Source organism: Phacochoerus africanus, chromosome 11 (genome assembly GCF_016906955.1).
Source record: "Phacochoerus africanus isolate WHEZ1 chromosome 11, ROS_Pafr_v1, whole genome shotgun sequence".
Taxonomy (NCBI): Eukaryota; Metazoa; Chordata; class Mammalia; order Artiodactyla; family Suidae; genus Phacochoerus; species Phacochoerus africanus.
Genome location: NC_062554.1, coordinates 22274449 through 22300480, shown reverse-complemented (window position 1 = coordinate 22300480; position 26032 = coordinate 22274449). Strand labels below are relative to the sequence as shown.

Genomic DNA, 26032 nt, shown 5'->3' with positions numbered 1-26032 from the left:
CTGGATCCCAGGCTCCTTCTTTGCTCCTCCGTGACCTTTGGCACGACGGTCTGTGTGTTGTAATTGCTTATCTGTTACCTTACTTTTCAGGCTTGATCACAAACCCTTGAGAGTAAGCAGTGTGCCTTATGTATCTCTCATTCTTCTATTCATTCATTTAGTCAGTCAGCAATGTTTGCTGAGATACATTACATGCCAGGCAGCAGCTCAGGTACCACATGTGAAAGGAGGAGTGAGCAGAGCCCCTGGCCTGAGAGAAATAACAACTGGAAGAGGAGGCTGACAGATCAATGAATTATTGTTGCAGTGAAAGCATGTAGTGGAAGAAACAGTGGGATCATGGGGAAAAGATCTCTAGATCTGTCTAGGGAGTTGGGGAAGGCATCCTGGGAGATTATCCTACTGAGTAGAAGAGGGAGTTGGACCTTGAGTGTGGGATGCTGACAGCAACAGTATACACCCATGTATGCACGTAGGCAAGCACAACTGAACAAATCCGTGACTTAGAGTCCTCATCGGATCCCATGTGCAGAATGAGACACTCCAGTTCCTGTGAACATGTCTCCTCCTCTTGTTTTTAAAATCAAAAGTCCAGGTCTTTTGAACTATATTGGAAGAAGGACACCCTTAAGAAAGTAGTACCATGTAGAAAGCAGGATTGTATGTACCATCAAAGATGCAACACTTCATGAACAAGGGCTTTTTGGTCTCACCTTTTAATCAGTTATGCAGGCATCAAAATCACCTCCCACTCAATTTTTAAAAGCATCACTAAATTCAATTATAAAAGAAAATGTTTGACTAAGGCAAGAAGAGACATCAGCTGCCCTTTAAAGAAAACACTAAAGTAATTATAAACCCGACTGCCTAAAGGATGAATAATTAACTGCCTGAACAAAATTACATCAGGAAATTAAAGAATTTTTTAGTAAGCTTAAAGTTTAGCAGTGAACACAGATAAACTGTAAATTCCTTGAGTGTACAACAGAACAAGCAATAATACATCACAGAGAAAATAGGCATTGCCATTGCTTGTTTTAAAGTAAAACTTTAAAAGTAGTGGTGTCAATTCACAGCTGTATGAAAAGTACTCTAGAAAGAGAAACCATTGAAAATAGTTTAAAAACTCTGATTTTTTTTTGTCTTTTTTTTTTTTTTTTTTTTTTTTTTTGCTCCTTTTGAGGGTCGCTCCCGCACCATATGGAGGTTCCCAGACTAGGGGGCTAATCAGAGCTGTAGCCGTCGGCCTACACCAGAGCCACAGCAACACCGGATCCTTAACCCACTGAGCAAGGCCAGGGATCGAACCTGTAACCTCATGGTTCCTAGTCGGATTCGTTAACCACGGTGCCACGACGGCAACTCCTAAAAACTCTGATTTTAAAAAATTTAACTATAGACTTGTTGCCAAGGGGGAGAGGGGGAAGAAGTAGGATGGATGGGGAGTTTGGGGTTGATAGATGCAAACTATTATATTTAGAATGGATAAGCAATGAGGTCCTGCTGTACAGGAGACTATATCCAGTCTCTTGGGATAGAACATGATGCAAGATAACATCAGAAAAAGAATCTATATAGATGTATGACTGGGTCACTGTGCTGTACAGCAGAAACTGGCACAACACTGTAAATCAACTATACCCTATTAAAATGTTTAAAGGTTAAAAAACTTATCCATAAGGAATAAATACCTTCAAAGGCTAATGTGATTCTTTGAGCCTCCTTTCCCTTTTCTCCTCAGTAAAAAGGACCCATTTGGACATGAGGGAAGGAGCAGTGAGGTGGAACATACATGTACAAGATAGACAGCTATAAAGAGAATCCTCTCTTGTGTGGAGTATTGGAGGAAGAATTCATTTGGGCTTCTGTATTTGCCAGTTACGAGCTCTGTGACTAATTCTAGGTCACTTTATCTTCCTGTTCTCAATCTAATTACCTATAAAATAGAATAAAAGAACTACTATATAAGATCATACAGATTGGCAAAGATGCTAATTTATATGCTGATGTCTCTCATGTTACTATCTGCACGGCAGAATCTCCTCTGAGATTCTGGCTACCAGCTGCCTCAGAGAATAGTCACCCCGATGTCTCATATCACCCCATTCCACTGGGGAACAGATACCGTGGGTAACAGTATACTGGGGAACAGTAACCGTGAGATTCCTCCTTGCCTGGCCCTGCTCCTGTTGCTACTATCTCAGTGAATCCCATCACCATTCATCATTTGCACAGTAGAGACAGGTACATCTCTAAATAAATGTCATTGGGTTAATAGTGGCTTAAGGCCTTTCTCTTTCACTAGGATGCAAGCTCTGTGAAGACAGAGGCTGCATGTTTACCACTGTATCCACAGTATCTAAGAGAGTGCTTTGTACAAGGTACTTAACATATGTCTATAGAAAGAATAAATAAACCAGTAAAATCACCTAGAAAATACCTAGTGTGATAGAAGACTTGAAATGTGTTAAAATATTTTAAAAAATGCCCTGGGCATTAAGAGAAGTGACTTTTTTCTAACAAGCTTTCCTTCTATGTATTGGTAAAGAGACATGATCCTTCATGATGAATTTCACTTGTATACAAATTAGTTCATTGATTTCACCCCATACCAGATACCCTTTGGTACTCAGACTGGAGTATGGTATCGATTCTGATTTTGCAAGTTATCAGTTCTGATTTTGTAGGGTTCACAGCTTAGGTAAAGAAGGGAGAGGTTCACAAGTAGAAAGATGACCATGTGACTCTAATAAAGAAGTGACTAAACATGACAATGTATATATGTAAAATAAGTTTGTATCTCAAAGTGTGACAAATGCACAGATAGGATCAGAAATTAGCCAGAAAAAATAATAGTATGATCAAAAGCATGAACCCATGAAAGAGTCTGTTATGTTCTGGAAGTAGAAATTATGAATCCGCAGTGGCGAACCTTTGAAAAACTGTTACCAATATTCTCTTTTCTTTATGTACTGTGGCTGTTTTGGAAGGAAGGGAAAACCTGTTACTTGAGTCTGCCCTTTTGTGGACACACAGGAAGCCCCCCCTTGCCACACCCCCACCCTCTGCAAAACCCTCTGTTCTCAGTGATCTCAGGATTCTCAAAGAACTGATCTCTCTACCAGACATTTTAGTATTCCTTCCATTGGTTATGATCTTCAGATGAAGCAAAACAGGTCAATCAAACCTGTATCTGTCCAACTAATGATTCCCCAAAGGGCAGGAAAACGTTGATGAAATACAGATTCTCCCTTTGCCCTTAAACTGTGGTTCTGCTTTGCCTCATAGTAGCTGGGTGGCCTGGGACAACTTACGTATATTCTTTAAGCCTCTGTTTTCTCATCAATGATCAGGGAAAAAATAATAGCACCTACTTCATAGGGTCATTATGAAGGTTAAAGGAAACAATGCATATAGCAAACCTAGAACTCCTGGCGCCTAAAAAGATTCACTATGTGGTAGCTATTATGAAATGACTCAATTTATCTCCTCAGTATACTTTTCCCATTGCTCTTAGTACTCGAACAGGAGATTTTAGCATTCTCCAAATACACAGCATATTTTACACCTCTATTTTTGGTTATTCTATTACTTTAGAATATTCCCTGCCCTTTTCTACCTGCTACCCTTCTGCTCATCCTTCAAGGCCTTGTCTTTCTAGGTTCAACTACTCCAAAATCATTGCTTTCTCCTCTGTGCTCCTGTAGGCTTCTGTTTATGACTACTGCACTTAGCACAACCTGATGTCTCACACTTTCTTGCACAATTGTCCGACTTCCACACTGAATTTAGAGGTCCTCAAGGTCGGGAACTATGGTCAGTCAATTATGTGTCACTAAAGTCTAGCACAACAGTAGGAAATTGGTAACTAACATTCATTAATTTATCTTATTTTACTAATGTGTTTATGTTTCCATGAATTATCAATGCATATAATGAAACATCAACGCTTGTCGAATCCCTCTTATCCACAAGCCACGTGTGGTTTTAACTGTTGTTTAATTGTTGACCATCTTGTGTTACAATGGAGAGGACCCTGTGGTGTTGAAATCTGGCTCTTCCACAGTCTGGTGTTTGAGATTGGGAATGTCATTTAAAGTATTTTAGCATCAGCATCCTCACCTCACTCTAGGTATAATAATACATGCCTAACATCTGGTTGATTAATAGTGCATATATGGTACGTAGCAAATTCTTAGAGATGGGGAGACATTCCTCTCTGTTCCTCATTCGTCAAGAAGAAACTGACATAGTTCTACTCAGGTAGATTATATAAAGCCCAGATTGAATTACAGTCCTAGGCTTTTATATTACTACCTTAATCATAGTCATAACAATTATTATTATTATAATAGCTGTTATCATTATTAATTGGGTTCAACATCACAATGTTCATGAGTTCTCTTGGTAACCCCAGCAGGAAGTTTCAAAGATGATTCCAAAACTGCTAGATGTTTATCTTGTGCTGATTGCACTAGACTCTTTAACATATCACATTCTTTGAATTATTACAACATCTCCTGGGGGTATTCTGATCCTAATATTTTAGGTAAAGAAACTGAGAGTCAGGGAATGGAAGTCAAATTTCCAAAGGTCACACCAAAGTCAGTTTATAGTGTCAGATCTCACACCCGTTTTTTTTTCTGATTTTAATTTTAGTGCTCTTCCCATGGTTGCCATGTACAAAATGCCCTGTATTAAGCAGAATGGACAGGAATTTAAAGACGCTTGCAAGCTGGTCTATGTAATAATAAATCAGTGATGAGCTAATGGTTGCAATGCACTTCCCCAATTTAAGGAATTTGGGGATAACACTGTAAAAACCTAGGGTTTTGTGCTCTCTCAAAAGAATCTGGTCACATGAGACTCAGCAATTGTGATGAAAGAAGCTGAACTTTACCTGAATCTTGTAGGTAGCTATAGTCATAGCCTAGGTCTCTGGATGAAATAAAGAAGTCACCATTTCTGTAGAGAGGTATAAATGGAACCATGTAAGATTCCCGGTTGTGTCCAATGGGTGCATTGGCTTCCGGATACACTTCAAGAAGAGGGTGGTGCTTTCGAAGCCACTGTTCAAAAATACTGCAGAGGAAAGGAATATTCAGAGTCAGAAACGTATTGTTTGTAAAGAAAAAATGTGGACTTCTCAACTTAAAATAACAAGGCATATCTTAATATCTCAAGCCATGTAAAGATGCCAAATACAGTTTTCATGCTTTGAAAATATTTCATAAAGTACCAGTTCATGCTGTCAGGCCCTGACAAAGCTCACTCACTTGAGATACATATTAGAGGATAACTCTGAAAAAAAGAATTTCTTAAAAGATAAATGAAACTTACATGAAAAGTTTAGACACTTCAGAATGCCACAGCACAAGTGTAATAATTATTGGTTGAGTGACAACTGAGACACAGCTGTAAATTAAATATGTTTCTCATCTCAAAGAAAGTTCACCCAAAGAAAGAACATGTAAAACTAAATTGGAATCAGTACTGGAATTTGGCCATTTGGGGGGTTGTGGTAGCTAGCACTCTTTCAATTATTTCAACCTCCTTGTTATATTTGGTGAAATGCATGCTTAATGAATCTTGTTGGGATAAAGAATTCATCTTCTATGATAGAGGCTAAAAATATTTACACTTGTGGTTTCTCAACTTTCCTGGAAGCTAGAGCATGACCACAGGATCAATACCAAGCCAATCAGGCAAACCTATCTAAGACTTGGAAACTGGAGAAGCTGACACAAAGGCAACAAAAACCGTTCTAGCAGTGGGCAATGGCAGTTGTGCCACCAACATCCTGTTTTTAAGGGCAGAGAGACCAGAGATATCAGTAAAGGTATTCACTGTCCAAGGGCACCCTGTGTTCGGCAGAGCAGTTTTAGCAAATGATCTGGTTGCTGCCCTCCTTCCTTGTTCCCACCTATTTCTCAACCTACTTCTCCATGATTTCCTGACCTAGCCAATATCATCTCAGCATATTTATTTCCTGTTTAAATCTGCTAGAGTTAGTTTCTGTTGCATGCAATTAAAAACTCTGACTGGAACCAAAGCTAAAAAACTAAGGAATCAAAAAGGTCCCATAAGAATGGAAGTGAAACTAGGCTATGGAAGAATCGATAGTGGATAATTAAAAGTGTGACAAAGAGAATGGCTTTGTATTATCAGACCTTGTAACAGAGGAAGGAACACTAGGTCTGAAATCAGAGAAATCCCCTTGAGTCCTGGCTCTGTGATTTATGAGCTAGATGACTTTCAACAAATCACTGAACCTCTTGAAGGCTTCGCCTTTTCATCTTTAAAATGAAATTAATAATATCTGTCCTATCTGTTTCCAATGAGATAATCTTTATGCAACTGCTAAAAAGATAAGCTATTGTTACTTAGCTCTAGAATTTAAGCTCAGAGGTAAAAAGTTAGTGAATGATGTGAGAGGTGGTGTCTAAAAAAGAAAGTGATAATGCTTCAAGCAAACAAAAAAAAAAAACCCCTTGAAGCACAATAAAAAAGAGAACAAGGAGAGCTCCCTGGTGGCTCAGTGGGTTAAAGATCTAGCATTATCACTGCTGTCGCTGTGGTTACTGCTTAGGCACGGGCTCGATCCCTGACCTGGTAATTTCTGCATGCTATGGGTGTGACCAAAAAAAGAAAAAAGAGGGAGAGAGAGAACAAGGAAGACAGATGGTAGCACTGGTGCTCATTTTTTCCATGATGAAAAACAATTCTATTTGCTTAGAGAATCTGGACTTCAAATACTAGCTGTGGTCAAAGTTGTTTTTAATTGTGAATTAACTGAGGGACTAGCAGGCTGCTGTAGACACTGAAAATCTGGTCCATGAATGCCAAATGCTCCTTAAATAGCTCAAGTATTAAATAAGTTTACTGAGTACTTACATATGTTAAGTTTGGAAGAAACATGAACCTGTGTGAAAAGCTGAGTTCTGTGGGTTGTGACAAGGGTAATTATTAAAATGTATTAACCTGTTTAATATCTTTTATTCATCTGCAGAGTGGGAGTATCTTTACGTCCTAAAGATATTGTAAGGACTAATTAAGTAAATGTCCATCACCTGATGCACAGATAAAGAAGATGTCATATATGTTACTTAGTCATAAAAGAAAATGAAACAATGCCATTTGCAGCAATATGGAAGGACCTAGAGATTATCACGCTAAGTGAAGTAAATCATTCAAAGACAGATACCATATGCTATCACTTATATGTGGAATCTAAGAAATGGTACAAATAAATTTATTAACAGAACAGAAACAGACTCACAGACTTTGTAAACAAACTTATTGGTTACCAAAGGGGAAGAGAGGGGAGGGATAAAATAGGAATTTGGGATTAACAGATACTATATATAAAATATATATTAACAGATACTATATATATAATATATATTAACAGATACTATATATAAAATAAACAACAAGGACATACTGTATAGCACAGAGAACTGTGTTAAATATCTTGTAATAACCAATAACGGAAAAGAAAGTGAAAAAGAATACAGATAGCCAGCTAACTAGCTAGTCAGCTAGATAGTTAATGTATAAATGAATCACTTTGCTATACACCTGAAATATTGCAAGTTGACTGCACTTCAATTAAAAATTAATTAGGAATTCCCATTGTGGCTCAGCGGGAACAAAGCCGACTAGTACCCATGAGGATGCAGTTTCAATTCCTGACCTCGCTCAGTGGGTTAAGGGTTGGGTGTTGTTGCCAGCTCTGGTGTAGACTGCAGACATCCTGCATTGCTGTGTCTGTGGTGTGGGCCAGCAGCTGTAGCTCCGATTCTACACCTAGTCTGGGAACTTCTATATGCTGTACCTGCTGCTCTAAAAAGATAACAATAATAATAATAATAAAAACATTTTTTAAAAGGATTAATTAAAATAAGTAAGATATATGTCCAAGTGTTGGACAAATGGTAAGCAGAAGTCACCATTATTCCCATAGCACTTCTTTCTTTTTTCTTCTCCTCTTGATTCATGTTCTACTGGAAGAACTTTATAACTGGTGAGAGACATGAGACATGCTGTAATAGAAATGCTGAAGCCATGTGTATTCAAGCTGGGTCTTTAAAAAACGGTATTATTCTTTAAGCAGAAATGTGAAAACTGAGGCTTCAAGAAGCTTGGTTTTTCTATGTGTACCTCTATTTCCTCAACTGAAGAAATTAGGGACTGGCTTACCAAATAAATCCCAAATTCTATTCAAGTCTTGTAATTTTATGATTTAGTCTTCTTATTTTAACGTTTACAGTTTTCTTCTTTTCATGAAAGCATTACTTGTTTAAGATATACAATTCAGAAAATGTAAATAAGAAAAAGAAGAAAAGAAAAAATTCACACTTAACTGCTCCCTATTTTTGTTAGTTTTTAAAATATGCAAATATAATAATACATGCTATTTTATGACATTATATTTGTATTAAACAATACTTAAATGATATTAAATATGTTTAAACAATGTTAATCAGTTTTAAAGTGGTAAGTCTATTTTTTAAGGAGAAGGAGTTCCTCTAATAATTAATCTCCCCCCATTCCTATTAAACTTTGACTAATTTAGAAACAGCCCAGTAAACAATATGCTACTAGATAAGAGCTTGAGGCAAAACTTGTGCCTTTTATCAACTGAGAAAAATTACTCCTATCGTGCACTTTATAAATAATCTTGTTTCTGCCAAGAAATGAAAAGTCTTTACCTAGGTAGGACAAGGACATCGATACTTAGCACCAAAAGATATAATGGATGAAACTATCCATGTGCTCGCCCACCTTACCAGCCTTTTAAAATGAAGGTATTAATCTTGTTTAAATTCTTCTTCAGTGGTTCTCATTTTCAGTTAATTTCATCAAACTATGTCTAGAATGGCTCACCTCGGGATACTAAGGTTTAACTTGGATAATCATACTGACATTTGGGGAAGAAAATTATCTTCTCACCAAAGGTTCATTTAAACTGTATCTAGATGGTTTTCTGGAAGTCTAAGCAACAATTAAATGCACACTAGAGGGTTTAGGAAAAGGTTAAGATGATCACAGATGGAAACAAGGAGCGATGTGTTTTATGCATAAAAGTAAACTGGACGTCTGGTCAGTCCCATCCTTACAACAAAACAAAGGCAGGTAAGTGGAACGTCAACAACTTTTCTTGGACTCCTAAGATAACTGAGGTCTCTGGACAAACTCCTTCCCCCCAAACTGCGGAGATAATGCATCCAGAGGACTTCTATTTGCTTTGCTTATCAGGAGGAGAAGCAGCTGAATCCATAAACTTAAACACTGATGAATGGCTGGAGGTTGTGTATGGACAATTCCTGATGGTAAGTCTTGGGAGCCATAGTCTTGGAGGATTCCCTCACATGTGGGGCTTTTACCTCTAGGAACTCTGCCAGATTTTTCACAATGAAGATCTGAGAAATACCCTCTCCTGGCTCTGTCGGGGGAGGGAGAGCATGACCACTGCGAAATACCTCCAGAGCCTTCTCCGTAACAAAGCCCTTTATTCCAGGGGAAGTAACTGCTAGAGCCTCATCCCAGTTGGAGGAAAGGAATTTCTCTGAGTCCAGCCTCCGTCAGCTTTCCTGTCTCACCTAAGGGGAATTAAAACATAGGCTACATGGGTCAGAGCCCCAAGGAAATACATAGGGAACTGCAACTAAAAAAAGAGTAGAAGACAAAGGGGGAAAGAAACCAAGATCTGTCCCATTGGGGGAACGCTCGCGAAGGTCACAGCCCCCAAACACTGGCCAACTAAGAGACAAATGTAACCAGAATATTGTGGAACACGTTCCCTCCCCTATACTTTACCATAATACCAACAGAGTCTGGTATAAAAACAGTGGCTTAGAGCTAAATGATCTGAAAGGCACATAGTCTCTGAGGAATAGTTTCAACTTGGGTCACAGAATAAATATTGATTATAACCAAAATTATAAAATTAGTATAGGTGAGCCCATACTGATATATTGTACATACATACATACATTCAGATATACATGCATGTATCTACCATGTGGAAGAATTCAAAATAAGTATGTAGGCATTCTGAGTACGTAAAGCAGCAATATTCAACTCTTTACTCCTTACGTGTGGGCCGTGCACAGAAACTTTCTTCCATGGAGTACAGGATGGAGGGAGGATACAGTCATTTAGGAGTTTGAGAAACCTGACAAATATGACATCTGTCAGGTGGTCAAGGTTAACACCAACCCTGGTAAGTGATGTTGAGAGCATGTACCCTTGATATGACATGAAGAGAATGGTGCTTTGCCTCTGTTGTTTTCCTCCCCCAAACATGCAGCTCCAGTCTACATGAGGAAAACATCAGATAAATTCCAATAGAGGGGCATTCTATAAAATATCTCAGCAGTATTCCTCAAAACTATCAACGTTTCCTTTCAAGGCAAGTTTGAAAAATTGTCATGAGGAGCAATTTTTTGAAATTGAAATATAGCCAAGAGGATATATTTCAATATTTTGAAATATTGAAAAATAGGCAAGAGGCGGCTCAGGAGACATGATCACTTAATGTAATACAACATCCTAGATGGAATCTCGAAAAACAAAAAAGACATTAGATCACAACTAAGAAATCTTAATAAAGTATAAATTTTGGTTAATAAAAATATATCCATATTGTTTCATTAATTGTGACAAAACTTCTATACTGATGTAGGTTGTTAAGAACAGGGGAAACTGGATGTGGGGGTATATGTGAACTCTGCAACGTTTGTGTAAACAGAAAATTATTCTTAAAATTTATTTGGAGGAGTTCCCATCATGATGCAGTAGAAACAAATCTGACCAGGAACCATGAGGTTGCGGGTTCGATCCCTGGCCTCACTCTGTGGGTTAAGGATCTAGTGTTGCCGTGAGCTGTGGTGTAATCAAGTAGGTAGGCCTTAATGTAGTCAGATATTAGGGAACTGATTTGCTTTAGTATATCACTGCTACAATTTAGAATGCACAAATATAACAGAATTCGTTTTCATTCATTTATTTAGCCATTTCATAAACTGTTGAACATATATTCAACTAGATAGTATAGATAGATAGATAGATAGATAGATAGATAGATAGATAGATAGATAGATACATAGAGATATATATTATGAGCACCTATAATAAACTGATTCTGTGCCAGATATTGAAGTTCTCTGTCCTTGTCCTCCTTGGAGCTAATGGTGGAAATAAACACCGATAATTTCAGAAATGAATCTATAATTACAGATTAGCAAATACTATAGAAGAAAGCAACATGGCAATACAATTTAATGGGGAGTCCCATTGATTCCACAGGCTTTAGGAAAGTCTGATGATGTTGAAGACTGACTGTAAGCATACCGAGTATAAGAGTATGGAAGTGTATAAGAATGTTTCTATAAAGGAGAACAGAATTTGCAAGGGCCTTAAATGAGAGGCTCATAGCAAGTTCAAGGACCTAACAAATGACTGATGGATCTATGGAAAGCACAGATTAAGGTAAGACTAGAGAAGAAATGGGGGCCAAATCCTGAAGGGCAGTTGAGGACATGTGAGAAATATTTGTAATTTTTCCTAAAAGCAATAGGAAGTCACTGTTTCTATCTGTGAGGGTGGAGGTAACAGGATCAGATGACTCTTTAATAAAGAGTGCACAGGTTGCATGCAGGGAAGGGACTGAAGGATAGTCAGAGTTGAGGTGCTAGGAACAAGGGATGAAGAAATCAGTAAAAAAATTATACCCAGGTAAAAAAGATGATGTGTATCTAAACAAGAAGTACAACTCAGGGGTGAGGCAGCATAGAAGACTCCACATTTTTCTGGCTGGATAGATATTTTATTCCCAAAGACACAGGTGCGTGGAAAAGCATAGCATAAGGAAGGGATGTTGATATCATGATTTTTGAAGATGCTATGTGCTGAGCTCGAAGAGGCTTTTGAGACATTCTGATGGGGATGCCAGTTGGGAAGCTGGATATTTGGACCTAGGAGGTCTCAGCAGAGCAAGATTTGCTCTGTAAATATAAATTGAGAACCTCTCAGCCTGTAGATGATAAGAGAAGCTATGGGAGCAGTAAGACAGATAAGAGAATCTGGGATCATTTTTCTCAGATGTCATCTTGCCTGAAAGCCAGAAGAGATAATCACATTGTCTTTGAGAACCATTGTTTGAGATGCCTCTAGCCAACCAGTCAAAAGTCTAGTCAGTCAAAACGCACTGAAGTGCAGCTATGTAACGTCAAGACCAGTGGTTTTCTATCTTTTCACCCTTTTGGATTTTTTTGTTTCCCAGTTTTGAAATAGTTATCAATTGGAAAAAAACCTCATTATTAAATGATAATAAATGTCTTTGTTTAAACATAATTGTGGGGCTTCAAGGCCTCTCCAAGAAGATAAAATTCAAAAAGCTCTGGCCCACCTCAAACAAGAAAAAGCTCAAATAATAACTTTACATCTAAAGCAGCTAGAGAGAGAACAGACAAGACCTAAAGTTGTAGAAGGAAAGAAATCATAAAGATCAGAGCAGAAATCAATGAAATGGAAATGAAGAAAACTATAGAAAAGATCAATGAAAGGAAAAGTCGGTTCTTTGAAAAGATTGACAAAATTGATAAACCCTTAGCTAGACTTATCAAGAAAAAAAGAGAGAAGACTCAATAAAATTAGAAATGAAAAAGGAGAAGTAACAACGGACATCACAGAAATACAAAGGATCATAAGAGACTACTATATGCAACTATATGCCAATAAAACAGAAAACCTAGAAGAAATGGACAAATTCTTAGAAAGGTACAATCTTCTAAGACTAAACCAAGATGAAATAGAAAAGATGAATGGACCAATCACAAGAACTGAAATTGAAACTGTGATTAAAAAACTTCCAACAAACAAAAGCCCAGGACCAGATGGCTTCACAGGCGAATTCTATCAAACATTTCGAGAAGAGATAACACCTATCCTTCTGAAACTATTTCAAAAAATTGCAGAGGAAGGGATGCTCCCAAACTCATTCTATGAGGCCACCATCGCCCTGATACCAAAACCAGACAAAGATACCACAAAAAAAAGAAAACTACCAATTTCACTGATGAACATTGATGCAACAATCCTTAACAAAATACTAGCAAACTGCATCCAACAATACATTAAAAGGATTGTACATCATGATCAAGTAGGATTTATCCCAGGGATGCAAGGGTTCTTCAAAATCTGCAAATCAATCAGTGTGATACACCACATGAACAAACTGAAGAATAAAAACCATATGATCCTCTCAATAGATGTGGAAAAAGCCTTTGACAAAATCCAACACCCATTTCTGATAAAAACCCTTCAGAAAGTGGGCATAACGGGAACCTACCTCAACACGATAAAGGCCATATATGACAAACCCACAGCGAACATCCTTCTCAATGGTGAAAAGCTGAAAGAATTCCCGCTGAGATCAGGAACAAGACAAGGATGCCCACTCTTGCCACTACTCTTCAACATAGTTTTGGAAGTCCTAGCCACAGCAATCAGAGAAGTAAAAGAGATAAAAGGAATCCAAATTGGAAAGGAAGAAGTAAAACTATCACTCTTTGAGATGACATGATACTATACCTAGAGAATCCTAAAGACTCTATCAGAAAACTGTTAGAGCTTAATCACAAATTTGGCAAAGTCACAGGATACAAAGTTAATACACAGAAATCAACGACATTGCTAAACACCACCAATGAAAGATCAGAAAGAGAAATTAGGGAAGCAATCCTGTTTACCATCACATCCAAAGAATAAAATACCTGGGAGTAAACCTACCTAAAGAGACAAAAGACCTCTACTCTGAAAACTATAAGACACTGATGAAAGAAATCAAAGATGACACAAATAGATGGAAAGACATACCATGCTCTTGGATTGGAAGAGTCAATATTATCAAAATGACTATACTACCCAAGGCAATCTACAGATTCAATGCAATCCCTATCAAATTACAAAGGACATTCTTCACACAACTCGAACAAAATATTTTAAAGTTTGTTTGGAAGCACAAAGGACTCAGAATAGCCAAAGACATCCTGAAAAAGAAAAATGGAGCTGGAGGAATCAGGATCCCAGACTTCAGACTCTACTACAAAGCAACAGTCATCAAAACCATATGGTACTGGCACAAAGACAGACATATAGATCAGTGGAACAGGATAGAAAGCCCAGAATTAATCCCACGCACCTACAGCCAACTCACCTGTGACAAAGGAGGCAAGAATATACAATGGAGAAAAGACAGCCTGTTCAATAAGTGGTGCTGGGAAAACTGGACAGCTACGTAGAAAAGAACGAAATGAGAACACTCCCTAACACCATGCACAAAAAATAAACTTAAAATGGATTAAAGACCTAGATATAAGACCAGACACTATAAAACTCTTAGAGGAAACTATAAAACTCTTAGAGGCCATACACTCTCTGACACAAACAACAGCAACATCTTCTCAGATCCACCTCTAGAGTAATGACAGTAAAAACAAAAATAAACAAATGGGACCTAATTAAACTTAAAAGTTTCTGCACAGCAAAGGAAAGCCTAAACAAAATGAAAAGAGAAGCCAAAGAATGGGAGAAAATCTTTGCAAATGAATCGACTGACAAGGGATTAATCTCCAAAATTTATTAACACCTTCTGTGCTCCATGCCAAAAAACCAAACAACCCCATCAAAAAATGGGCAGAAGATCTAAACAGACAGTTCTCCAAAGAAGACATACAGATGGCCAAAAAACACATGGAAAGATGTTCAATATCACTCATGATTAGAGAAATGCAAGTCAAAACCACTATGAAGTACCACCTTACACCAGCCAGAATGGCCATCATCAAAAAGTCTACAAACAATAAGTGCTGGAGAGGGTGTGGAGAAAAAGGAACCCTAGTACACTGTTGGTGGGATTGTAAATTGGTGCAACCACTGTGGAAAACAGTATGGAGATTCCTCAGAAAACTCAACATAGAACTACCATTTGATCCAGCAATCCCACTTCTGGGGATCTATCCACAGAAAACCATGACTCGAAAAGACACAGGTACTCCAATGTCCACTGCAGCACTATTTGCAATATCCAAGACATGGAAACAACCTAAAAGTCCATTGACAGAGGAGTGGCTCAAGAAGATGTGGTACATATACACAATGGAATATTACTTAGCCATTAAAAGGAACGAAATACCGGCATTTTTAGCAACATGGATGGACCTAGAAATTATCATGCTAAGGGAAGTCAGTCAGACAATGAAACATCAACCTCAAATGCTATCACTGACATGTGGAATCTGAAAGAAGACAAAATGAACTTCTTTGCAGAACAGATACTTACTGACTCACAAACACTGAAAAACTTACGGTTTCCAAAGGAGACAGATTGGGGGGTGGGATGTGCTTGGGTTGTGGGATGGAAATCCTATAAAATTGGATTGTGATGATCATTGTACAACTATAAATGTAATAAATTCTTTGAGTAATTAAAAAAAAAAAGCCTCTGGCCAAGCGAAGAGCTACCAGACTCTTATCATTCCACTGCCTCGTTGTAATTGTTACAGACTTCCTGAGCCCCCCCGCCCCCCACCCTAGAACCTAGCCTACTCCTTCCTGCTTCCTACTAGGAAAAGTATGTGCCCCACTCCTCACCCTACCCCTGGGGGCATTCTACTTCCCCAAGAAACCCACAAGTATGTCATAAGACCCCTCTTCCCCCAACCAATTATTAGGTCAGGTCAATCAGTCTCTCTCCCCTTTGTCTCTGGGCTACAAAAGCAGACATGATCATGAGCTGGAGTTGGGTCTCCCTGATCATCAGGAAGCCATCCTGCTGCCCTAGCAGTCACTCATCTCAATACAATTATTTTTCTTTTCGCCCCACTATGAGTCTGGAAATTCCTTATTCAACCATCACCTACAGACGACACCAATAATTAGAGAAATCCCTCTAAGCTTCAGTATACTCATATGTAGAATTGATATGTACTGTGGTACTATCTACTTTGTTGTTATGAAGACAAAAGTGAAATAAGGAGTAAAAAGCTGAATAATATAAAGGGTAAAATGAGACAATATTCATAAAGCATGTGGCCTAGTTCCTGAAAGCAGTATTAGTTCATGTTTTCTTTCCTTCCAACACCTTTATTTTACAGAGGAAAACACAAATCTAAATGTCACAGCTATTTAATGGCACACCCAAGACTGTAATGGAGTGGTCTTGACTGCACTCTGTTACTAATTACAGTAAATGCCCTTACCCTCTGTGGGCTCACATAGAGTGATAGCAGTGCTTCTGCAATTGTAGAGTCTCCTTAGGTACCTCCTTAGGTACCTCCCTAAGGAAGGGGGTCTTCTTGACCTTCCTCTTGAAATGTAAGCTGTCTATTCAGTAGACACCTGCATTAATTGCACCATAATTACCCTAAGTGTTCCTTTGTTTTCAGGATTCACACAGTTTATACTCAAGGAACAGAAACAAGTACAATACAAAAAGATCAGGAGAGGCTGTACATTAGCATAGCAAATACAACAAAAGAGATAAAGTGGAATCATAATCAAGAAGAAAGCAGAAAAAAAGGAAATAGCAAACAAAGTTGGTAAGGCACTTGGGGTAGGTGTGAACCCAGGTCTTCTGGCTGATATAGCTGGGCTTCTTCCTCTGACGCTCCACTCATCCCTGCCTGGAATTCTGTTTTCTCCTTCCTTTTTCTCCCTGAGTGAGCTCTGAATTACATCTGTTACTGTCTGAGGCCTTGCATCTGAGGTCAGGGTTTGTCAACAGGGCTAGAAAGGTACGGAAAAACAGATGCTAGAATATCAATTAAACACTACACCTACTTCAAAGATTGACATCACCCTGTTTTCTTTCACTGTGGGAGGGACAAATCCAAACTGAGACAGAGACATTGTTCTCAGAGCAGGCATGAGTACATAGGAGAATATCAGTGCTACCTGCTAGCACAGGAACCACATCTTTTTAATCTTCCTTTACTCTGTGCCTAAAACTTAGTAGGTGTTCAATATTTACATGAAAATTGGTGCTGATTATGGGACCTCAAGGCCTTTCCAATGAGATAAACTCAAAGAACTTGAGATAAAAAGTACCAGACCCTTATTGCCCCTTCTGTCCCACTGCAATTGTTACAAAGTTCTTGAGCTCCTCCTTAGTAACCTGGTCTACTCCTTTCTGCCCCCTACTAAGAAAGGTATTTGGCCCATTCCTCACCCCTACAGGGGACTTATACAGCCCCAACAAACCAGCAAGTTTATCCAAGACCTCTCCTCTCTCTTTTGTCCTTGGGCTATAAAACAGACAAGACTACAGGCTCAGAGTCTGCTCTCCCTGATTATCAGGAAGTCTCCCAGCTGTGCCAGCAAGCATTTCTTATCTCAATAAACTTATCTTTCTTTTCACCCTGCTCTGTGTCTGGAAATTCTTTCTCCAACCCATGCACGGCCACAACACTGCTCTCTTGAGTTTTAATCTAACCCAGGAGAATGAGTTCATAGTGAAGCAATTTCTGTAACATAACCTCTTGATATAGCTTGCTTATTTAGTTAAGACTCAGCATATCAAGGAGGTAACTATTTTACTGATCCCACTTTATAGAAGAGAACATTGAGTCAGAGTTGAAGGTCTGCCAATGCTCACTCAACTAGAATGCAGTAAAAAATCTGGTGTTTCATATCAGATTTATGCAAGCTTTACAGCTATAACCAGAGCTAGGGCCAGAGCCCAGGTGTTCCATTCCCTTAACAAGCAAAAAACTAGTAATAGGTAATTAAAGCAGAAAGATGCACAAAGCTTTAATGCTTTGTTCCAAGCATTTTAGAGCAATACACTAAAGTGGGACCTAGACAGCCTTTGTCATTTTACTTTAGCTGAGAAATGAACATTTGATTACAAAGCCTCTCAGGAGTGCAGAGATAAATGCACGGTTGTTAAATATTAACATTAACATCTAAAGACTTGTGTTTTTTTTTTCTTTGTGGAACTAAAGCCCTTTTTACTTCCCTCCACAGGCCATGAGCACCAATAGACCAGCACTGGCTTAGTAAGTAACAAAGTGGCAACAGAGAAGGGAGCCAAAGAGAATGGCCTTGACATGAGATAATGGACCTAGGCCTTGACCTATCCATGAGGACTAGCTTAGAATACCTCCTGAGGGAGGCCAGTGAGCACCTTTGAAGTGACTCTGAAAGTGCCGAGTCTTAACTAGACAGCTGACATTCACAGCAAGGAGAGAGAGGCGCTGAGGGAAGAGGTACAGGACATGCTGTGGACACAGGAGAGCCCTGTAGAGTGGGTGAAGAGACAAAAGGGCAAACCCCAACTTCATTCTGCTATAAGCAAAATTTATACAAGGAGTCCTAATTTTGATCCTGGTGAGGCAGAATAATAATTCAGGGAGTTAGTGTAGGAACGTGGGCTTTGATATATTCTTTAATATGGTCATTAATTAATGTCTGTAACTTAAGGGTTCCATGGAATAACATCCCCACTGGTCTTGTTTACCACAGGGAGTATATCTGTTTTACATCCAGATGAACATTAATCTCTAACCCACCCCTCAACTGATAGAAAAGGAATGAGAGGAATGGTGACTCCCAGCGACTCCCAGTCTAGAGAAAAGAAGAACAAAGAAACCCTAAAGCTTAGGGGGCATGTGCACGTCTAAGACCCCTATTGGTGACAAGGACTGATATAGGTAAGGCCAATGGGAAAAAGAACTGATAGCAGGACCCCATGTTGGAACTCCTGTCTTTAAGAGATAAAAACCTCTGCAGAATAGAAAGTGGGACTCTTCTTCCCCCTCCCAGTGTCTGTACTGGAAGCTATTTGCTTTCCTGTAATAAAGACTTTTGCTTGCTTGCTACCTGTGTGTTCTCAAAGTTCATTCTTCGGCTTCTGGTAACATCTGGTAACATCTTTCTAGTAACACTGGGATTTGGGGGCACAAAAAGAAGCCATAAACATAAAATTTCTTCTTGAGAAATCTTGATTCAAATTTCCAGCATTGGTTTTGTGAGAGGATAGGATAATCTCTATAAGCCTCAATTTACTCATCTGTATAATATGGATGATAACAAACTTCAAAGTCCTGTGAGATAAAACTGCGATGAGGTTTGCAGCACACCTAGAACCGTGCCGACATGCAGTAAGCATCCAACAGTGGTTAACTGCTGCTCTTCTTACACACAGTGGAAAACATCATTTCTGCAATTTAATATGAGGAGCCAATTTTGATTACCTTAGAGGGTTTCAATTTCTGCTCCTTGGGGATTTTGGAGTATGACAAGCAGGGTTGAGTTGTCTTAACAAATAAATATGTCAGTGAATTTTATTTGTCATTTTAAAAAGAAATTATATGAACAGAGAGTGAATACATGTTAGAGGTTAGCTTCATAGACTCTGAAGCTAGATTGCTTGCATTCAAATTGGGGTTGTGACCCTCAATATCTGGGAAAGCTACTTAACTTCTTGTGCTTCAGTCTCCTCCTCAGTATAATGATGACTATGGTATGTTATGGGTTGAATTGTGTGCCCCCCTCCTGCTCCAATTCATATGTTGAAGTTCTCAGAAAGTGGTTGTATTTGGAGATAGAGTCTTTAAAGAGCTAGTTAAGTTAAAATGAGATCCTTAGAGTGGGTTCTAATCCACTATGACCATTGTCCTTATAAAAAGAAGAAATTTGGACACAGGTACAGAGGAAAGACCATGTGAAGACACAGGGAAAAGAGAGTCGTGAAGAAACCATGAAGAGAGGGCTCAGAAGAAACCAACTCTGCGAACACCTTGATCTTGAATTTCTATCCTCTGGGACTGCAAGAAAGTAAATTTCTGTTGTTTACGCCATGTAGTCTGTGGTACTATGTTATTGTAGCCCCAGCAGACTAATACATAATAATACTTATCTGAAGAGATTCTTGTGTTAGTGAATTAAGATATGTAAAATCATTTAGAATAATGTGTAGAATACAGTAAGAATTACTGTTATTAATATTGAGATTAAAATTATAATTACTGCATTTTTGAGTTTTTCTTCCTTAGAATTTCCCTAAACTTTTATTTTCTATTACCTCTTTTGCTTCTTTAAAGCTTAGGTCAAATGCTACCTTCATGAAAACATCAATGAGACGTACTGTCTCCCTCCTTTGATTGTTACATTTGTCTTGCTGTATTGTAATAATGTGATTATGTGTCATTCTCCAACAGTGTATGGAGAACCCACTAGAGCAATGAAGTTGTCTTACTGATCACTGCACACCCAGTGTCCGTCCATCACAGTGTTTACTCGCTAATGAGAGGGCAGGATATGTACAGTTCAAAATATGTAAAATTTATGAGGATTGTGTAGTCTTCTTGGGAGAGAGGCCAAATTTTTATCCAATTCTTAAACCAAATGTGAATTAAATATTAAAGAACCATTTACTTAGTGGTTAGCTATTAGAACTGAAAGAAGGAAGAATCCAAGAGATGCTGATGGTTTCAAGTGGGTGTTAATCTCTGTAGATGGTGTTATTCTCTGATCCACATCAGTTAGCACTGTATCTGCCATGTAATAAGCATTGTTACAGGTGCTGGAAATACAAAGTCAAATGAGGACTTGTCCCTATCTTCAAGAGAGTTGGGGTCTGGTCAGTCACACAGCACAGTATAGAATGAATGACATGGGAGGAGAAGGGCCATTAATAGCTTGCATCTTGGAAGAACAGAGAAAGGAGAGAGGAGTTAACATCTGATTAGGTGGGAGATGGGTAGTGTTTCCCTTAAGAGTTCTCCAGAAAAACAGAACCAGCAGGATGTGTGAGTGTGTGTGTGAGAGAGAGAGACTGCGTACAGTTAGAGTGAAAGAAAAACGAAACAGAGAAAGACAAGAGAAAGAGAGAGAAAAAGAGACAGAAAGAGGCTCAAACAATTGTGGGGACCTGGCAATTCAAAAATCTGCAGGTTAGGTAAACAGGATGGAGACCCAGGTGAGAGATGCAGTTAAAGTCCAAAGGCCATCTCCTGGCAAAAATCCCTTCTTTCTTAGGGAAATTGGTTTTTTCCTATGAAGGCCTTCAACTGACTGAATGAGGCCTACCCACATGATAGGGGTAATTTACTTTACTCAAAGTCTACTGATTTTAATGTTATATCATCCAAACAATACCTTCATGGAAACATCTAGAATTATAGTTGACCAAATGGTTGGGTGCCATGACCTAGCCAAGTCAACACATAAAATTAACCACATAGGTGGTATCAGGTAAGGTGCCCCACCTCAGGTGACACTTGAACATAAGTTTTGAAACATGAATAGCAGAAGTGGGCAAAATGATAGGTAGGCAATAATAGGAACGTTCTAGGAAGAATAAAGCATAAGCATGAAAAACCAGAGGTATGCTTTGGGGGACTTACAAGCAGTTCAGAAGCACTGGAAAGAAGAAAGTACGTGGGTACCTACAGCTAAAACAAGATAATGTAAGGCCTTTCTACACAATATGAAAGGTAAAAACTCTGAATATTACTCTGAATATCTATGGAGGCAGTGAAGGATTTTAAGCGAGGATGTGACATAATCATGTTTAATGAATACATAATTAAATGAACAGCCAATTTGGGGGCCCAAAGGAATAGCCAGATAATAGATATACAACCTACTTGTGCTAGAGCCTTTCTCTGAATTTGAAATAAGTGTCCAGGAGTTCTTTACTTCATGTTCCTAGTTAATGATAGAACTCATTTAAGGAGAATTTGGAAATTTTTATTGAAAAGCAATATTGTTAAAAGGACACTTTAAGAATATTCGGGAATGAGTAACTACAAATGAGAAGCGTGTTAAACAGCTAATTCAACTGAGAACAACCTTGATTGGCTACAATTTCAAATATATACTATATTCTAACTTCTTAGCTTAGTTGAAGAAAGAGCAAACATGTCCTTGGGGAATGTGTAAGGGAGTGGAAACCAGGTTAAAATCACCTAAGCTCATGATGAAACTTGAAAGAACTTAGTGTGCTAACCAAAATATCAATGATAAGGAACCAAAAAAACCCCAAAGAACCGGAACTCTAAGAATGAGCAAAAGAAGGTATATATGTATGTGTGACTAGGTCACTTTGCTGTACAGTAGAAAATTGACAGAACACTGTAAACCAACTATAATGGAAAAAATAAAAATCATTTATTAAAAAAAAGGCAGTTTCAGAGTTTTTTTTCTTTTCCCATAAACACTTAGGGGTACATTAAGTGGTAAGGCAGCCTGCTAGGAACTGCTTCGAGAGGATTCAAAGCCATAGTGCTTCCCATGTGATGATAAGGTACACCCAAGATTGAGAGCCATGGCATTAGGCAGAAATTGACTCAAATCAAATGAGCCAGGCTGCACTCACAGGCCACTGCTAGCTACAGTGAATCTGTGGAACAGTATCCTAAAGGGCCAGCCCCTACATGGGAGGTGGGCTTTATTTGACTCTCAACAGATGTTCCTGACTGACCTTCAAATTCTCGGTACTCTTACCTGGGGAGTGATGATAACAAAGGATAATCAAGCTGACTTTATTCCCTTCACTGAGTTCCCCATTTACTTATTCACGAAATAATCTATCTTGAGCCCTGTACACACAAAATGCTAAGCAGGGATAAGAATGGTCCCTACCCTCAAAGATATAACTCCAAATATTGATAAAAAATACAAAAAACTTCAAAGCCATGTAAATGATGCTCTTGGGAGGATGTGTATAAAACCTATGGGATTACAGCAGAAGCAGCTAGCTAACTACTGGAGTCCAGAAAAGCATCACAGAAGGGATGGTGTTTAAGCTGGATGAGTAGATTATGGGGAAACCATTGCACTCAAAGCACAGACTCATAGGGAGCCTGGGCACAGATGCAATTGAAAATGAAAGTGGTTTTTGTATTAAAATGGAATGTAGAGTAGTGCAGGATCAATAGGAAGTGAGACCAGAAAGGTGAGAAGGGTCAGACAGTGAAAGACCACCTGTCCACCAAGGGGACTCTGGTTATGAGGATGGGGAGGGAGTTTGAATTGATCCTCAGAATTAATTCACTATCTAAGTGCATTAGATAAGGAGTGACCATGATTGAATTTCAATTTTAGAAATAAAATTATAGCAGATGTTATATATTAAATTAAATAATAATGTCAACATGTATTACTTCCATCTTTTGGGGATTACAGTGTATCAGTGGACCAAGAGTGAAACATATGCAGATAATATTAGTTTTCTCAAGATGGCCCTGAAGCCTCTTTTCTTTACAAAATTTTTCTTCCCTTAGTTTGAACTTTTTCATCACTTCCTACTATTCATCATTAGAGTGACACTTCTGAGGCTCATAAAATAATGAAAAACAATGAATGAAATCAGTAATTACTAGGTAGTTATGTATCTGGTACTAGGCTGGGGATTTTGACATACATCTTCATATTATTTCTCCACCAACACTGCACAAGAAGGATTAGTAATAGTAGCGGTAGTGAGAGTTAGCTCACTTTATGTCAGGTACTGTTCTAAGTACTCCTCACATGGGAACACATCTCATCCTCAAAATAATTCAATGAGGAACGTTCTGTTGTTATCCCTTATTTTACAGATGAGAAAACTCCAGGATAAAGATGGTTAAGACGCCCAAGTTTACACAGCTAGTAAGTGACAAGTGGCAGGATTCAAAACCAGGAAGCCTAATTGCAACACCTTCTCTTAGCCCTAGTAAAAGTATTACCAATGATGGTATTCACATTAAAACATACAAAAAAACCAAGCAAATAGGAAGCGGGCATTTAAATAACTTCCCTCAGTTCATTTAGTTAATAAATGTACCAGCAGGAATCATGGCCAGTTTTGCTGCACTCAGTGCTTTCCATGACAAGTTCTTTCTTTTTTTTTTTATTACTCAAATGAATGTATTACATCTGTAGGACAACAAGTGCTTCCAATGGTGTGTGTTGTGTGCACGCATGCACGCGCGCGCGTGCGCGCGCGCGCGCACACACACACAGAGTAAACCTGCATGACTTGCACATTTTCCAGTTTAGTCAGGGGAGGAAAAGACTGTTTGGAAAAGAGCTTTTAGGTGGAAAAACCTGTGGCATTTTGCATTAGAAGAGAAAGCTCAATGTGTTCACTGCTACATTCATAAAACTTAGAATAGTGCCTCTACACAGCTGGTACTCAATAAATGTTTGATAAATAACTATCCCAGAGGGATTCAATAATATATCTCCTGGGAATAAGGAGAGTATGTTGTATACATTCACTGTCTAGTTATTGAGTATCTCCCTGGGCAGGCAAGTACAGGCAGTACATATGGTAACGTGGGACATAAAAGGTTGCAAAGGGCAGAGTCCTTCCCATAAGCAATATTTAGGGAGGAAAGCCATTTATACCACTTCTATATGTATCTTTGCATCTTTGGTCAAGGTGCTGGGACCAGTATCTGATGTGGAAAAGTATTTTTAGGTGCTTTATTATTTTCTTTTTGTCTTTTTGGTGCTACTCCCATGGCATATGAAGGTTCCCAAGCTAGGGGTCAAATCGGAGCTGTAGACACTAGCCTACACCACAGCCACAGAAACACCAGATCCGAGCCGCGTCTGCCACCTACACCATAGCTCATGGTAATGCCGGATCCTTAACCCACTGAGCAAGGCCAGGGATCGAACCTGCATCTTCATGGACAGTAGTTGGGTTCGTTACTGCTGCACCACCATGGGAACTCCTTTAGGTACTTTATTTATTTAAGGAATGTGGGCTTTTTTTTTTTTTTGTCTTTTTGCTATTTCTTAGGCCACTCCTGCGGCACATGGAGGTTCCCAGGCTAGGGGTCCAATCGGAGCCGTAGCTACCAGCCTACGCCAGAGCCACAGCAACGCGGATCCGAGCCGCGTCTGCAACCTACACCACAGCTCATGGCAACGCCGGATCGTTAACCCACTGAGCAAGCGCAGGGACCGAACCTGCAACCTCATGGTTCCTAGTCGGATTCGTTAACCACTGCGCCATGACAGGAACTCCCTTTAGGTACTTTAAAGTCATCATTCATGGTAATACAATAAAATAAGTTCAAGGTGAGGATAATCAGTATCAATACCATTTCACGGATCCAACATTCCTGTGATGAGCACCAGACAATACCCTGTGGTTTCCAATATTCTCTGTACACTATGCTTTTAATACCATATCTCTAGGCCATAAGCATCAACTTTCAATATGATGTTAACAGCTTTACTGCTTTCCCACAGTCATGCTAGAATTCACCTGATTCTGATGGCTACAGTGGAAAGTCCATCATATTTCTATTACCTGTAGATGGAGACCTCTTTTATTTTGGAAGAAAACTCTTGCCTCCAGACAAAAGGATATTACTACCATTTCGGCATACGGCCCTTCAGACAGAGCTCTAACTCTTTCAACCTTGCAAGGAACTGGGAGTTGTTTAATGAGAACTCAGAGAAGTTATGGAATTATTCCTTCACCTAATAACCTACATCACAACTACAGACACCTGCATTCACAGTTCCATCAAGGCTATAATGCCATTAATCATTTTATTTCCCTTGCCAGTAAGAGTCCCTGCTAATAGAAATCACTAAGAACCTCATTTTTCGTCTTGGATTACTAATAGGACATTGGTAAATTTATCAGTATCTGTACCTGGCCTGCATATTTTCTGGTTTCCCTCTCTCCTCCAGAACATATAATGAGAAAGATGAAGAGGTTAATTTGGTACATATGGATAAAAAAGGGGGAAGTAGTAAGAAAAGTGAGCATAAAGGAACAAAATAGCAAAAAAAAAACCTGTGGTGTCAGCCTTAGGTGTTTGAATTGATTCCATATGTAATGAGAGTTACTACTGATATTTGAGAAGGTGAATGACGTGAAAAAAACACAAAAACCCATGTGCATAGATGGTCTTTTTTGAAAGTGTTGCACTTTTTCTACTTAGAGAAATTAGAAGGTTTTTTTTTTGTTGGAGAGGTTAGAGGTAAGGGGCCAAAATTCATTAATGTAATA

The 26032-nt window shown here is 38.8% G+C and overlaps 1 protein-coding gene across 1 annotated transcript in view; it reads right to left on the bottom strand.

The window, feature by feature from the left end:
• Positions 1-26032, bottom strand: part of TYR (tyrosinase) — an 89494-nt gene that overhangs the window by 6141 nt on the left and 57321 nt on the right. The window contains exon 4 of the mRNA XM_047753112.1: positions 4901-5082. Within this exon, the coding sequence (XP_047609068.1) occupies positions 4901-5082 (182 nt within the window). The remainder of the gene's footprint in view (positions 1-4900; positions 5083-26032) is intronic.